Source organism: Carassius auratus, unplaced genomic scaffold (genome assembly GCF_003368295.1).
Source record: "Carassius auratus strain Wakin unplaced genomic scaffold, ASM336829v1 scaf_tig00016696, whole genome shotgun sequence".
NCBI classification, from domain to species: domain Eukaryota; kingdom Metazoa; phylum Chordata; class Actinopteri; order Cypriniformes; family Cyprinidae; genus Carassius; species Carassius auratus.
The window spans coordinates 52,869-68,191 of NW_020524703.1; the positions used below are offsets into that span (position 1 = coordinate 52,869).

Sequence of the window (15,323 nt, forward strand, 5' to 3'; positions counted from 1 at the left end):
ATATTATAAGCTTCATAAAATGTAAAGTAATGGGAAACATAAGGGCAGTTAATAAAATGACTTTCAAATCAACAAAAAGACACTGATAATATAAACAATAAACCAAATAAATAAAAACCTACAATATTAAGGTTTTTTTTTTGTCTTACATTTTAATTATGCAGTTAAATAAAATAATAAGAAAAAATACTGAATGAAAAAGTCATTGGAAAATAAGTAGGTTGTTGTTTATAAAATATTTTTATTTAGATTCTGAAATTTGAAATTGTTTGTTTAAAACCTTATTTCGGATATTAAGCTTAAGCAAATTGTAAAAGATGATGAAGAAGTGATGGGAAAGTGATGGGCCAGATAAAAGGCTTTCAGACAACAAAAAGATGGATAATATTGGTAATGTAAAAAATAAACCTAATACATAAAAACAATAAAAATATATAATAAACCTAACTGATGGAGATAAATAGATAGCTAAGTGGATTAATGAAGAAGGTGTTTGTTTATCTATTTATTATCGGCTTTTAATTTGAAAGCAAACTGTATTTTCGTCGCCGGATGCGTGTCTTTTATTTCTCTTAGTCCGTTTCCGGCGCGGCGGTGGTGTTGTCGTTGAAGCGCTATGGTATTTCGGCGCGGCCTCGATCTTTTCCCGTGAGTTTTTGTGTCGTTCTGCGGGTTTCATGTTCCGCGCAGCCGAGATCAAGAGCTTCGGTAAAGCGGGAACCGGCTGGTATGTGTCTCATGTGTTATCCCGTCTGTTTATTCAGAGCTGATTATTATTTGATGTGTGGATATCCGACCCGATCATACTCGCGATAAACTACCGTTACCGTTGTATTATCATGTAAGTTAGATTTTAATATTTTACTACGGTTTTCTTTAAAACCAAATAGCACAATACATGATTATGATAATAATACATTACCACAACTAACGTTTTCATGGCAATACCATCACTGGACCTTTACTTTTATTTACTCCGGTGTATTATTCAAAGACAGCGCTTGAAACCATCGGTCAACTGATTATCCAGATTAATTATAAACCAATAAATACTATTATTAACGTTACCAAGATTATGTATGGACACTGCCATTGAGAAGGTCAAATCATGGTAATATCATCTGATATCATCACCACAATCTGTGGGGACCTTAAATCCTGAGAATTGCATTTATATATCGAGTTTATAAATTCCCTGTTATGTACAACTCGTAAATAACAGAGAAAACTGTTATTTCTGGGCATTTAATTTAATTGTATTAATTTAAAAATGTACTTTAAATATTGGAATAGCAGTAGTGTAACAATTAACTAAATATGAAATAATAGAAAAGACTTTTATCTATTATTGTAGAATAATATAAAAAAAATATAGAAATTAACAAACCAAATATTTTTTTTAAATCATGATTTTTATAAGCAAAATTGATATTTTCTTTAGCTCTAAAAATATTTCATTTACAGGAAATGACCCTATTGGTACAATCTCTATAAAATTATATTTAATAATCCTACTCATAAATAAATGTATGTATGTTTTCTCATTTGCTCTAATTTCGAATTTCATTAATTCTGATCAGACATTTTCGGGTGGATCTTGGACAAGCTGGTCAATGACCTGATGTTGGTCCTTAAAATTAATAAAGTAAATTAATTGATAATAACAGAACAATTCTGCAAATCAAAGTATTAAAATAAATAAAAGAGAAATGATAGAAATCAGTAAACCATTATGTGACATGGCAATTAATTAGAAAAAATCATGGATATTTTTTTAAGCAGATATACGATATGTTTCTGTTTATATGTTTAGTTCTAAAATGTTTAATTGACTAGTAATTGCCCTGTTAGTACAACCTCTATTAAATTATATTATAAAATTCTATATTCAGTCATTATGAACAAATTCTTTTTTTTTTTTTTTTACCTTATCTCACTCATTCTTATCTGTCCCGTTAATGATGCATAAATTAATATAAATTATTGCATAACTGATACAAAAAAATCTTAAAAATAAATAATAGATAAATCATTAAATTTAACAAAAATTAATAATAGATAATTAATAAATCATTATGTGGCAATTGTTACATGGCAATTTTTGGCTTTTTTTTTTTGTCTTGATTGTACATGACTAGAATTTGCTCTGATAGTACAATCTCTATACATTTATAAGCAAAACATTTTCTTTCTCATTTGCTCTTTCATTTTCTTTTTCACCTCATTCCTCTCATTCTGATCAGGCACTTTCGGCGGACGATGGACGAGCTGGTCCATGACCTGGTGTCGGCTCTGGAGGAGAGTTCAGAACAAGCCCGTGGAGGGTTTGGAGACGGTGGAGATCATGCCCTGGCCGTCGGGTGCCTGCTGAAGCGCCAGGCCCGCAAGCGTCGTGGCCGTAAACGCCGATCTGATAACCCTCACCTGCCGTGGGACACCTGCCACCTGAGTGAAGGCTCTGAGTCCAGCGTAGAGGAGCAGAAAGACTACCGTTCATCCACGGCAGCAGGGGGCGCTAACACACGCGACAACAACAGTGACTCAGATGAACAGCTGGGTGCGAAGCGGCGTACACCACTCACTGCTGACTCCGGCAGGGGGAAGAGACCGCTGTGGCTGGACGACTTGAGCGGAGCGGATGTTTTGGGAACGCGCAGTTTGCGAAGGCGTCGGAAAGTCAAGCGCATGGCTGTGGACCCGCCACTAGATGTCGCCACCATGCTGGCTCCGCCTTCCAGAGCGACAACGGTGGGCGGCAGCAGGGAGACAGGGTTTAGTCCGGAGGCCAAAGGGAGTGACGCAAACAAAAACAGGGTGAAGAAAAGGAAGTTTATGGTGCAGAGACTCACACAGGACACGGCAGACGAAGGAGTGGTGGTGGAGAGCGAAGAGGCAGGACAAGCGACCAAAGAGAAGATGGACTTTGAGGAGCAGAAAGGCTCAGATGAGGAGATGAGTGACAGGTGGTTAGTGTTCTTCTCTCCTGTCTAGCCCCTCCTCTTCCCATTACTCTCTCCTTCAGAACAAGAGATTTCAAAATGCAAAAAAAAAAAGGAAAATAGGAAATTCTGTTTTGTATTAATAACTTTTTTTATGGCGATGTTCTTTTCATGACAGTTGTTTTACACCCAACCTATTTATCTAATTACCGTAATGCACAAATGCACAAAAATGCATAATGCCAAAATAAAACATGAAAAGCACAATGACAAATTATTTAGTATTTACTTAAATGGTCATGTACTTTAAATTATATTATGGTCATGTTTTAATCCCTTAAATTATGCTGATTTTAATTAAAAAACTAATATAAAAAATATTTTTCTTTAATACTTGAAATGAGTGAAATATAACAATACTAAAAATATTTTTATAGTATTGTAATAAATTTAAATATAAATAAAAGTAATATTCTTGAAAATTTAAATCAGTACTACAGTAAAATATTAGTTACAATTTATTTTCATAATTTTTTTAATATATTTGTAGTATTTTAATTAATTAGAATCACCACTGAGAGATTTACAAAAAAAAAAAAAAAAGTATTTAGATGCATTACAATGATAAAAATTTGAGGGAAAATGTGCTGAAGTGTTATGAAAAGAGTGATAATGTTAAAAGTCTTAATATTCCTAAAAGAAGAGCATTTTGTTTGTTCAAAAATGTTTGTTTTTTTCTTTTGTGACCTGGACATGTTTTGTGAAATTCCTTTTTAGTTCCCACTTATTCACTTTTATTTCACACTGAAGGCTTAAAACGCTGTGTAATGTGTGTTGTTACAGCGAGACGAGCAGCGTGAGTAACAGCAGTGATGGGGGTCTGTACACAAACGACGAGGGAAGACAAGGTGTGTGTACTCCTATATTTCAGAATCAGTATGTGTCATGTATAGAATGAGCAGCTGGTGTTTGAGAGTTGTGTGTGTGTTTCAGGTGACGATGAGCAGAGTGATTGGTTCTATGAGGGCGAGCCGGGCGGAGCTTGTGGAATCGCGGGTGTGGTGCCGTGGTGGGAGAGAGACTCTACTGAACTGGACCTCAATGACCCCGTGTTCAACAGCATCCTGACCGGAGCGTTCCCGTTAATGTCACAGGGAGCTCAAAGAGGTGAGCGTTCACACACGACCTCCACCAGAGGACAGAGCTCTACAAACCACTGTGAAGGAAACAAAGACCACCATAAACCTTCATCTCACTCTCTAAAAAAAAAATTAAGTTTGATAGTTTAACATTTAGAAATTATGAAATTAAGACCGTATTATTAGTAATGTAGTTTTACTTAATTTTTCAGAGTTTTTATTATTTTTCTTTAAAAAAATTTTTTACGATAATATTTTTTCTCATTTGGTTTCTATTTAGTAACATGCATATTTTTATTTATAATTATTATTATTATTATTATTATTAATTAAAAAAATATGTTACAGAATGATTCTTAAATAATCTAATATTTTTTTAACAGAAACTACAGTATACAGTACAGTATTTCTTATTTTTTAATTAGTAACTTTTATTTTTTATTATTCAACTATTAATGATTGTTATTATTATTATAAAATACAAATATAAACGTTACAAAATTTTCCTTTAATACTAAATTGTTCTGTTTTAGTGAAATATCACAATAGTAAATGTCTTATTTTGCTTTTAAGTAACTTTTATATTTTTTATATTTACTTCTATTATTACTACTACAAATAGTAATAATTATTATCATCATCATTATTATGAAATAGAAATATGAAAGTTACTTTAATGTTGATTTTTATTTTTATTTTATAGTGAAATAGTATTGATTCTTATATTGCTTTTCTTAAGTAACATTTTATTTAATTATTATAAAAATGTACTTATATAGAATAAGTAAATTTAAGTCTTTAATCCTTAATTGTTTATTTTACAGTGAAATAAAATAATATTATAATATATTTATTTATATTTGTTATTTGTTATTCAGTAATACTGCTAATAATAATAATTATCATTATAGTGCTATTATCATGATTATTATTATTAATATTATTATTATTATTGCTGAATAAAAGTATAAAAGTTGGCACATTTTTCTTTTTTATTTACAGTGAAATGTTACAATAGTATGTCTTAATTTGTTCTTACTTGCTTAATTCTATATATTTATTTAGTAAAAATTTTAAAAATCACTTTGCATTCACAGTTTTTATTAGGAAAAATTGAAATGCAATTTTTTTTTCCTGGTAAAGGTGTCCATGTACTAAGGAGGTTTATTACACCTGGAGAAATGTTTTCCTGTTATTTGGATCATGTGTGTTAATAGTTAGTGACTGGTTTTTGACAAACTGCTGTTTTTTCAGGGTTTCAAGTGCGGCTCGCGAGACAGGCCTGTCTTCAGCAATCACAGGTAGGAGCACTTTTCTAAAATATGAACTCATTTTTTTATATATATGTGTATGTGATTTTTTTTTATAATTCACTTTCCCAACAGGGAACCTCTCAAGGAATTTCTGATAGATTGCCCAGATTATCCCAGGATCCTCATGAGTAAGTCCTGATTGGTGCAGATCAACATAGCGATTGGCTCTGTGAGCATTAGTTTTAAGTTTTTGATGCCTGACTTATTCATTTGTTATGAAGTATATGATTTTTTTTATGCATTCAATCTTTTATATATATATATATATATATATATATATAATTATAAAAGTTTCAAATCTATAAAGTACTAAATTTGCTGTTTTATCTAAATAAAATAGATATCACCACATAACTTAACATCAGGCTTATTTTGAGTTTGTTTGTCCTTGGCAGGTCGTGGTTCAGCTCTGGGACCAGAAGAGACCAAGTGAGATGCCTATGCTTTATTTATGGCGTGTTTCAGGCCTGTATGCGTGTATTAAATCATCACGTATGTGTCTAACATGTTTGTGTATGTGCAGTTGATTTGGGATGCTCGCAGCGACAGAAGCCACAGGAAAAGCTGCTCTTTAAAGACTGCCAGCAGGTAATAATATATAAGAATCAGATAAGAATATTTATGACATTCAGAACAGAAAGAACTAGGGCAGGGATTGTTAAGTTATGTTTTATATTCTGCGCATGTGCGAAGAGCACCATTTTGGGGGTTAGCGCGGGTTTTTTGTAGTGCAGTTCAGTCTTGTATACGGAGCTGATGGAGTTGAATGTGTTTGAGCAGTAAAGAGTGTTATTGCTAAATACAGTTGTGGTTATTGAATCAACATTGGTAGCAGAGGATGGCTGCTGCTGGAAATTACAAAAATCCCCCGCCGTTTGACGAGAAGACGGCGTACGAAAGTTGGAAAAATGAGGTTGAAATTTGGAGACGTGTCACCGACTTGGACAAAAAGAAACAAGCTTTGGCAGTTACCCTGTCACTAACGGGCAGAGCAAGGGAGAGTGCACTGGAAATTTCCGCTGAGGATTTAAATGCAGACACTGGAATGCAAACACTTATAACGAAATTGGACTCTGTGTTTTTAAAAGAAGAAAAAGATCGACAATATGAGGCGTACACGGAGTTCGACCGGATCACAAGAGAAAGCGGCGTTTCTATGGTGGAATACATCGTCGAGTTCGAACATCGATACAACAGGCTACGTAAGTTCAAAATGGAGCTCCCAGATGCCGTGCTAGCCTTCAAGCTACTAGATACTGCCGGACTTACCGTTAAAGATAAACAGTTAGCGCTTACAGCTTGCCCCAGCGTTTCTTTCGTTGATATGAAATCAGCCTTGAAAAGAATTTTTGGAGATAACGTTGCTTCACCACTAGAGGGCGACAGTGCACTGCAGAGCGCAGATAGTGACACTGCCTATTACACGAGATACTCAGGTAAACGGGGAAATAAGTCAAACACCACACAACAACCCCAAACCGTGGCTCAAGGCACAAACCCCATTGATAAATATGGGAGAAGAACAAAATGTGCAATTTGCCAAAGCACTTATCACTGGGCAAAGGACTGTCCAAACAAAAAAGAACATGTAAGATTGACAAAAGATGAAGGACTTAAAGATAATGTTGAAGAATGCAACATCACTTTGTTTTCAAATGAATCCTTGTCTAACACAGAAATCTTCATGGTGGAGGCTTTAGGATCAGCTGTGATTGACACAGCTTGTACAAGAACAGTGTGTGGAGAAAAATGGCTTGATGATTATACAAGTGGGCTGCCACAGAGTGAGTTACTGAAAATAGATGACAAACAAAGTTCAAGACCTTTCAGATTTGGTGATGGCAAAGTTATTCACTCCACAAGGAAAGTCACCATTCCAGTTAAAATAGGACATACCAAGTGCAAAATAGAGACAGAAGTTGTTCCTGCAGATATACCAATGCTCTTAAGCAAGGCTTCATTGAAAAGAGCAAGTGCAGTTCTTGACATTGCAAATGACAAAGCAACCATGTTTAAACAACCTGTTAAGCTTGAACTGACATCTTCAGGACATTATTGTGTGAACTTAAGAGATGACAGTCATCTGGGTGAAAAGGAGACAAGTGAGAGCAAAACACAAAATGAAAATGAAATTCTTGCTGTGACAGAAAACATGACAACAAAAGAAAAGGAGAGAGTACTGTTGAAACTACACAGACAATTTGGACATGCTTCAGCTGATAGACTGCAAAAATTATTGGCCTGCTCAGGTAATCATGATGATGAAAGCAACACAATCCTCAAGAACATTGTTAAAAACTGTGATACATGTATCAGATACAGCAAGCCAAAACATAAGCCTGTAGTGGGTTTGCCTATGGCATCAGCCTATAATGAGACTGTGGCTGTGGACTTACATGAGCTTGAGCCAGGAGTATGGTATTTGCACGCTATTGACCACTTCACACGCTTCAGTACAGGGAGTATTGTCACCACAAAGAATCCAAAAGAGATAGTGAAGCACTTTATTCACTGCTGGATAAGTGTTCATGGTCCTCCATGCAGACTGTTTAGTGATAACGGAGGTGAATTTAACAATGATGAAATGAAGGACATGGCTGAAAAGTTTAACATTGAAGTTAAAACAACTGCAGCATACAGTCCATGGAGCAATGGCTTATTAGAAAGGCACAATCAGACCCTCACTGAAATTTTGCTGAAAGTGAAGAGGGACAACAACTGTGACTGGAAGACAGCTCTAGATTGGGCATTAATGGCAAAAAACTCTCTGCACAATGTCCATGGTTATAGTCCCTACCAGTTGGTGTTTGGGCAGAACCCAAATCTACCTTCAGTCCTCACTGATAAGCCCCCTGCTATGGAAACAAGTAAGAGTACTTGGATAGCTAAACAAATCACAACACTACATGCAATGAGAAAAGCATTCACAGAAGCTGAATGCTCAGAGAGAATCAGAAGAGCGCTTCGTAAGCAACTGCGGCCCATTCATGACAAATATGAAACGGGGGACAAAGTGTATTATAAGCGAGTAGATTGTAATGAGTGGAAAGGTCCAGGTGTGGTAATAGGCCAAGACGGTGTGGTGGTATTTGTCAGGCACGGCGGAACCTATGTTAGGGTGCATCAGTCTAGACTAAGAAAGGTGGATGATCCGCAAACAAAACTGGAGAAGACAGAAAGAGAACAAATGAAAACATATGAAAATCCTACAGTAACGCCAGCAGCAGATCTCAGTGACACTGAAAGTGAAAATGAGGAAGTGACACCAGAAAATGATGGACCTACTAATGCTGAAGATAACAGTGAACCTCATACATCAATGCTGCCAGGAGGAGATAATCTGGATCAATCCCAGATAACACAAACACACTCATCCATGAGCTGTGAAGGCCTAAGACTAAAAATTGGCCAAACGGTGAAATACATCGACAATCAAAGTGGACAAACCCACACTGGGAAAATCCTCAGCCGAGCAGGAAAGGCTACTGGAAAGCACAAGAACTGGTATAATTTGCAGTACAGTGAGCCTGAGGAAATTGCTGGGACAACTGGATCAGTTGATCTTGGACAGATGGACAGTGTTCAGGTGATTCCATTTGAACATTCTAAGCTGAGCACTGACTACAATGAGGATGATATAATGATAGTACATGATGATCTCTTCATTGCTGCAAAAAATACAGAACTCAACACCTGGAAGAGAAATGACGTCTTTGAAGAAGTGAAAGATGAAGGGCAGAAGTGCATCTCCACGAGATGGGTGTGCACACTAAAAGAAACAACTGCTGGAGTTCTGCCTAAAGCTAGACTTGTTGCGAGAGGCTTTGAAGAAACAAACACTCAAGACCTTCCCAAAGACTCACCTACTTGTAGTTCAGAGTCTCTAAAAATGATCATGGCAGTCATATGTCAGAAAAAATGGCATCTAAACTCCATGGACATTAAAGCAGCCTTTTTACAAGGTAAAGAGTTAACCAGGGACATTTACATTCGGCCACCAAAAGAAGCGCAGAGCAAAGAAATTATATGGAAGTTAAAAAAATGTGTTTATGGCTTAACAGATGCTTCTTTATTCTGGTATAATAGGGTGAAAGACACAATGCAACAACTGGGTGCTACAGTGTCAAAGGTAGATCCAGCTGTATTTTACTGGCTGGATGATTCCTGCAAAGTGATGGGAATTCTTGCATCTCACGTGGATGACTTTATTTGGGGTGGTACAGATGCATTCTCCACAGATATCATTCCTCAGTTGAAAGATGCCTTTCAAGTTGGACGGGAAGAGCATGACAGTTTCAACTATATTGGAATAGAAGTACACTCTCTGGAGAATGAAATACATGTACAACAAGGAACGTACATAAAAAATCTGCAACCCATTCCATTGGACTCTACCAGAGCAACACAACGTGAAGCTTCACTGACAGACATTGAGATGGACATGCTGAAATCAAAGATTGGACAAATATTGTGGGTTGCCAGGCAAAGCAGACCGGACATAATGTGTGACATATCCATTTTGGCATCTAACACAAAACATGCTACTGTTCAGACCCTGCATTGTGCAAATAAACTCATCAGAAAACTAAAATCAGAAGAGGTCACCTTGAGGTTCCAGTACCTAGGGAAAGACAGTTCTATTAAGTTAGTGGTGTACAGTGATTCCTCGATGGGAAACCTTTCAGATGGCGGGACACAGGGTGGACATTTCATCATTCTTATGGGAGAAAATGGAAAATTCTCACCTATATCCTGGCAGTCAAAACGCATCAGGAGGGTTGTACGGAGTACCTTAGCAGGAGAGACTTTGGCACTTGCAGATGGGATTGACAGTGCTGTTTTCCTTGCTACACTCTACTCAGAGATTACCACTGGTGACTGCTCATGCAAAAACTTACCCATTGTGTGTATAACAGACAATCATTCCCTTCTCGATGCTCTCAAATCTACAAAATCTGTCACCGAAAAGAGACTGCGCCTAGAAATCAGCAGTATGAAGGAGCTCATACACTCTGGAACTGTTCAGCAGATCTTGTGGTCAGCCACCAAAGAGCAGCTAGCTAACTGCTTAACAAAAAAAGGAGCATCAGCACTTGGCCTTTTGAAAGCTCTGAGCACAGGCGTTTGCCAACTTAAAGACTAAAATCATCTAACAATGATTTTCTTATGTTTTGTCAATGTTTAGTCATTCAAACTAAATCTCTGTTAACTAGTTTTGCATAAAAGAAAAAAAGGGGAGATTGTTAAGTTATGTTTTATATTCTGCGCATGTGCGAAGAGCACCATTTTGGGGGTTAGCGCGGGTTTTTTGTAGTGCAGTTCAGTCTTGTATACGGAGCTGATGGAGTTGAATGTGTTTGAGCAGTAAAGAGTGTTATTGCTAAATACAGTTGTGGTTATTGAATCAACAGGGATAAACGATTATTTTTTAAACGATTAATCTAGCGATTTTTTTTTTTTTTTGATGCATCGATTAATGTAACAATTAATTTTTTCAGACCGATTCGATTTCGATTATCTCCCCAACATTGCAATATATGTTTATTGCTCTTAAAATTACACAATAAAAGACTGACTAAGAATGCATTACTTTGCACTTGTATAGAGATAGCATTCAATAAAACCTTGAAGCATTGAAAACACATGAAACAAGCTTACTGAACACACAGGGCCTAGCTTACTGAAAAAAGATATTCTTTCAGATGGTCACCCAAAATACTTGTTTAGAGCAATTGAAAGAGTACAGTAACCAATGTAAACTTGAGGTCTTTAAGCTAATACAGAGAGTGCTTTTCCAAAAAATAAATAAATAATAATAAACAGTGGGAGCCAGCAGCCTGTCATGGAGAAAAAAAAAATCTCAGAATGCTCCACGTGAAACTTTGACGTTCCGCCCTTTTTCTATCGTGTTTAATGATTTTGGTTAATATGCACGAGGGAGGGAGAGAGAGAGAGCGAGCGAGCGAGCAAGACAGCGCTCGTGTAGTTTGAGTGCGCGAGCGCGCGTGAAACTTTGGTGTTTCGCCCTTTTTCTATCGTGTTTAATGATTTTGATTAATATGCACAAGGGAGAGAGAGAGAGCAAGAAGCGCTCGTGTTGTTTGAAGACTGTGAGTGTGCGAGCAGCCGGGGCTCTCTCTCGTACTGTGTGTAATTGAAAAAAATACGTAATTTTAGCATATTTACCCAAGTAGTAACTATCCTGAACTCTTGCTTTCTCTCTGTAGACAAACAAGTGGTCATCTTGGCTCCTTGTGTACTGGAGATATAAAGAGACGACGGAAAGCTGCGCCTGTGGCAGCCCCATCATCCTCAGGTAACACACACTCATTTACCATCACAGCTGTTGGGTGATCTGAAATGTTTCTGGATAGTAAATGTGGATGATTCCCTCTTGATTCGAACTCAAACACTTCATGGAAACATGTGACCCGTGTGTCATCAGGAAGAGGCAGAGGCTTGTTGGTGGTCATGTGATGAGATTGGCAACTGAGCGGGCAGATCAGTGTTGATCTCATTTCCTCATTAAAGAACATCATTTCCTGCCGTGATCTCTGTGACGCAGAACACACTGCTGCAGCCCTCAGGGGTCAGAGGTCACAGAGCTGAGATTACCAATTTCTCAGAAACTCTTTAGAGTTTGTGAGGAGCAGGAACTGTGACATGTAACATCAGGATTATTTGAAACCCATCTGAGGAAAGCGCTCTCCACTTAAGTTATGAGATTTTCAATGCAACCAAGTCCAGAAACACTGATTTAAATGCTAACACTTTAAAGTACGGTTAAATTGTGAAAAAATGGATAACGTTTTGGTTACACATTATTTTACAGTGTTCATTATGTATTTACATAAATGGTTGTTGTGCCATTCTGGTTAACTACATAATGCTTTGTGTTGTTTTTTAAAGATAATGAAAATTACAAATAGGTCTTGTTATTGGTCTAAGTGTTAATTATTGTAACATGTTATATATGTAACATAAACACTGTAAAATCAACTGTCACCCCCCTGAAAAAAAATTAGTGTGGAAACAAAGTATACTCAGAAATTAATAGTAAATTTCACAAATATTTATAAAGAATCCGCAAGGAACACATTTCATTTATTGTGAAACTGTGTTTGTGTGTGTATAATTTACTACAATAAACTTCAAAAAATCATTCCAGGGCATTTTAGTTGTTAAATATGTTTGTTCTTAACATATTAACACATTTTAAATTTAAACAGCCTGAAATGCTAAAATTTAAACATTAACATTAACCAAGATTAATAAGTCTCGTATTGTTAATTATGAGTGCTTTTTAGTTATTGCATTAACTTAGATTAATGTATAGAACCTTATTGTAAAGTGTAACAGTTTGCATTAATTCAAAAACAATATAAAGTAAAAAATGTTTTGAATTAACAAAAAAAAAAAAAAAAAAAAGATTTTTTATAAAATCCTCAGAAGTAAAGCTTCCACTATGGAAAACAATATTTTTAAGATGTAGATGTGCGAAATTGTAATAGAAAGTCACATTACAAAAAAAGAGTTTAAAGATCTTATGTAAGGACTCTTTCAACACATTAAGTGCATTAGAGACCAGTGAGCTTTACCGTTTAATGCAGATGATCTCTCTCTCTCTCAGGTGTGGTGGGTGAGGGTGCTGCTCCTCTCCCGGAGTCAAACTTGGGGAACCGTATGCTGCAGAGTATGGGTTGGACCCCGGGGTCGGGCCTGGGCCCTGACGGCAGAGGCATCACGGAGCCCGTTCGTGCGTCTCAGAGGCCAAAGGGAGCCGGACTGGGCTTCAACTGAGCTCGAGCTGAGAACAGAGAGAGGAACTCGCGCAAAGACGGTGCCCTGGGCCCTTTCTCTCTGTTAACCACAGCCAGCCAGCAGAGGACAGCACTGAGGTGACATGGATATGGGGAAAGATGATGGACAGAATGAAACGAAATGGAACACCTGGACTGGCCCAGATGAGGACTGACTGTAGAGCTGCCTCACTGCCCACATACACACACACACACACACACACACACACACACACACCGATTCATTTCAACACAACCATTAAAGCAAACAAACTAACTTGCATAAAAAAAAACATTCACCAAAAATTTATCATTACAGTCTAGAATTTCCCTTTTGTAATTATTTATTTTTTCTGACTGTACAATAAGAATTTCATGGGAAAATATTTAACTTCAAGATTCATAGGGGAAAAAATAATTAATTATATTTTGCATAACAAAACTGAAGCCTGTTTGTAAGACCATTAAGATTTTATGACATTATTTTCATGTTAATTAAGCACACTTCCCTCAACATTCGTGTTACTGTAATGCAAAACTTTCGATTTTTGTTACAAAGAGAATAAATTCTATTCAGTACAATAGTGGCCATCTTTATTTTTTCACATTGCAACAACAGTAATTAAAAAAAAATAAATGCACTTAATTTTCATTAAAAAAAATTATACAAAAAACAGGCTTCATTTTCTTTATGCAAAATATGATTTATTTTATTATTTTGATGTAGATTTTTCACTCCGTAATTCAACATCCTGCAGAAATATTTCAGTGAGCCTGTTGGTGGTTATCAGTGATGTTAATTACAATCCGACACTCAGTGAATACCAGCAAATATTAGCTCAATATTTGTAGTAGTATTCTCATTTTTTTCAAAATAATTAGAAAATATTTTCACCTCAAAAAACAATGTGTTTTAAGCAGATTAGATCAGTCCAAATGATCATCTGTCTCGTGTATTTCTTTTTTTATACTTGTATATCTTATGTCGCTGATAATATTTTAGTCTTTTTTTTTTTGGTAATTGGAATTTTAATTTTTCAATTAACTTAAACATTTTTTTTTAGTTTCTGGATCCTGTTTTTTGACGTTTGTGCAAATATCATGCACTAATACGGATTGTCAATACCTGAGCCAATCACACACTCATTAAAACCTGCATGTATGAAATGCTGAAAAGATGTAGACTGAAGCAAGCGACCGCTGCTCTTTTATGAGAGTCAACTCACGCGTGTTTTAATGATGAAATATGAGGGTTTGGGGTCCATTCTGTGTATTTCCAGCATGCATGATTCGAAATTCAATGAAATGCACGTGTATCTCAGAGTTTGAGTAATGAATAGGATTAATTGACTGAATTGGCTTAGCTGAGATGGAATTAACTGTTCAAGGCGGCGACACACTTACTTCTGACGACTGTCATTTCTGGTTGTCACGAGGTGAAGATTACACCATTGTTGGGTAAACGCTTCAATCCTAGATGATTGGAGATGCTATTATCTCGGCAGAACGTTTAGGAATCTGGTCGATGAGACAGGAAAAGTCTTTGAGCCGAATGTGACATCACTTCCTCTCTGGTGTTTGAGCAGAGCTGTACTTCCCTTTCAGGAACACATTGTATTTTACCATGTTTGCACTCAGAATGAACAGTTTCCAAGTGGTTGTTGAAATGAATGTGGAGCATGTCAGGTTTGTCTGTTCCTATGATTTGTACAACATGCCAAACTCACAAACATGCCACATTTGTTTACTTCTGTTTTTTTGTCGTTCTTGCCATTTTACATATTAGTAACGGGGATGATCTGGTCTCGACGTGTGTCTTCTGAAGTCAAAGTGATGTTTTGTTCATATACTGTAGATCAGTATTAAAGCGTTCTCTGCACAAGGCTCAATCTTTGAATCTTTCCCATGATCCTCCATCAGATTACATTACATAGCACAGTTCTTATAGTTGACTAAAAACATACCGTGAACTGAAATATATATTTTTTATTTCAGCTAGTTACCAGGGAAACATCTCTCATTTTTCATTTAGTTTAACTTGATGTACTAAAATAACTAAAGTTAAAATAAAATGAATAAAACAATATAGACAAATAAAACAGGCAAAAACAATATAAGTTACTAATACTAAAG

At 36.2% G+C, this 15,323-nt stretch overlaps 1 protein-coding gene across 2 annotated transcripts; it reads left to right on the plus strand.

The window, feature by feature from the left end:
* The first annotated feature begins 566 nt into the window (after nucleotides 1-566).
* LOC113075308 (G patch domain-containing protein 2-like) lies at nucleotides 567-15,074 on the plus strand. Of its 2 annotated transcripts, none has more exons than XM_026248005.1 (10): nucleotides 567-727; nucleotides 2,244-2,963; nucleotides 3,783-3,847; nucleotides 3,933-4,106; nucleotides 5,333-5,379; nucleotides 5,464-5,519; nucleotides 5,787-5,820; nucleotides 5,915-5,979; nucleotides 11,619-11,707; nucleotides 13,022-15,074. In XM_026248005.1, exons 1-10 carry the CDS (start codon nucleotides 678-680, stop codon nucleotides 13,189-13,191), a joined length of 1,470 nt encoding a protein of 489 aa, XP_026103790.1. In that variant the 5' UTR covers nucleotides 567-677; the 3' UTR covers nucleotides 13,192-15,074. The 2 variants fall into 2 exon arrangements, with proteins under 2 accessions (XP_026103790.1, XP_026103789.1); XM_026248004.1 differs by having other exon boundaries at nucleotides 571-727; nucleotides 2,244-2,966.
* Nucleotides 15,075-15,323: the final 249 nt, after the last annotated feature.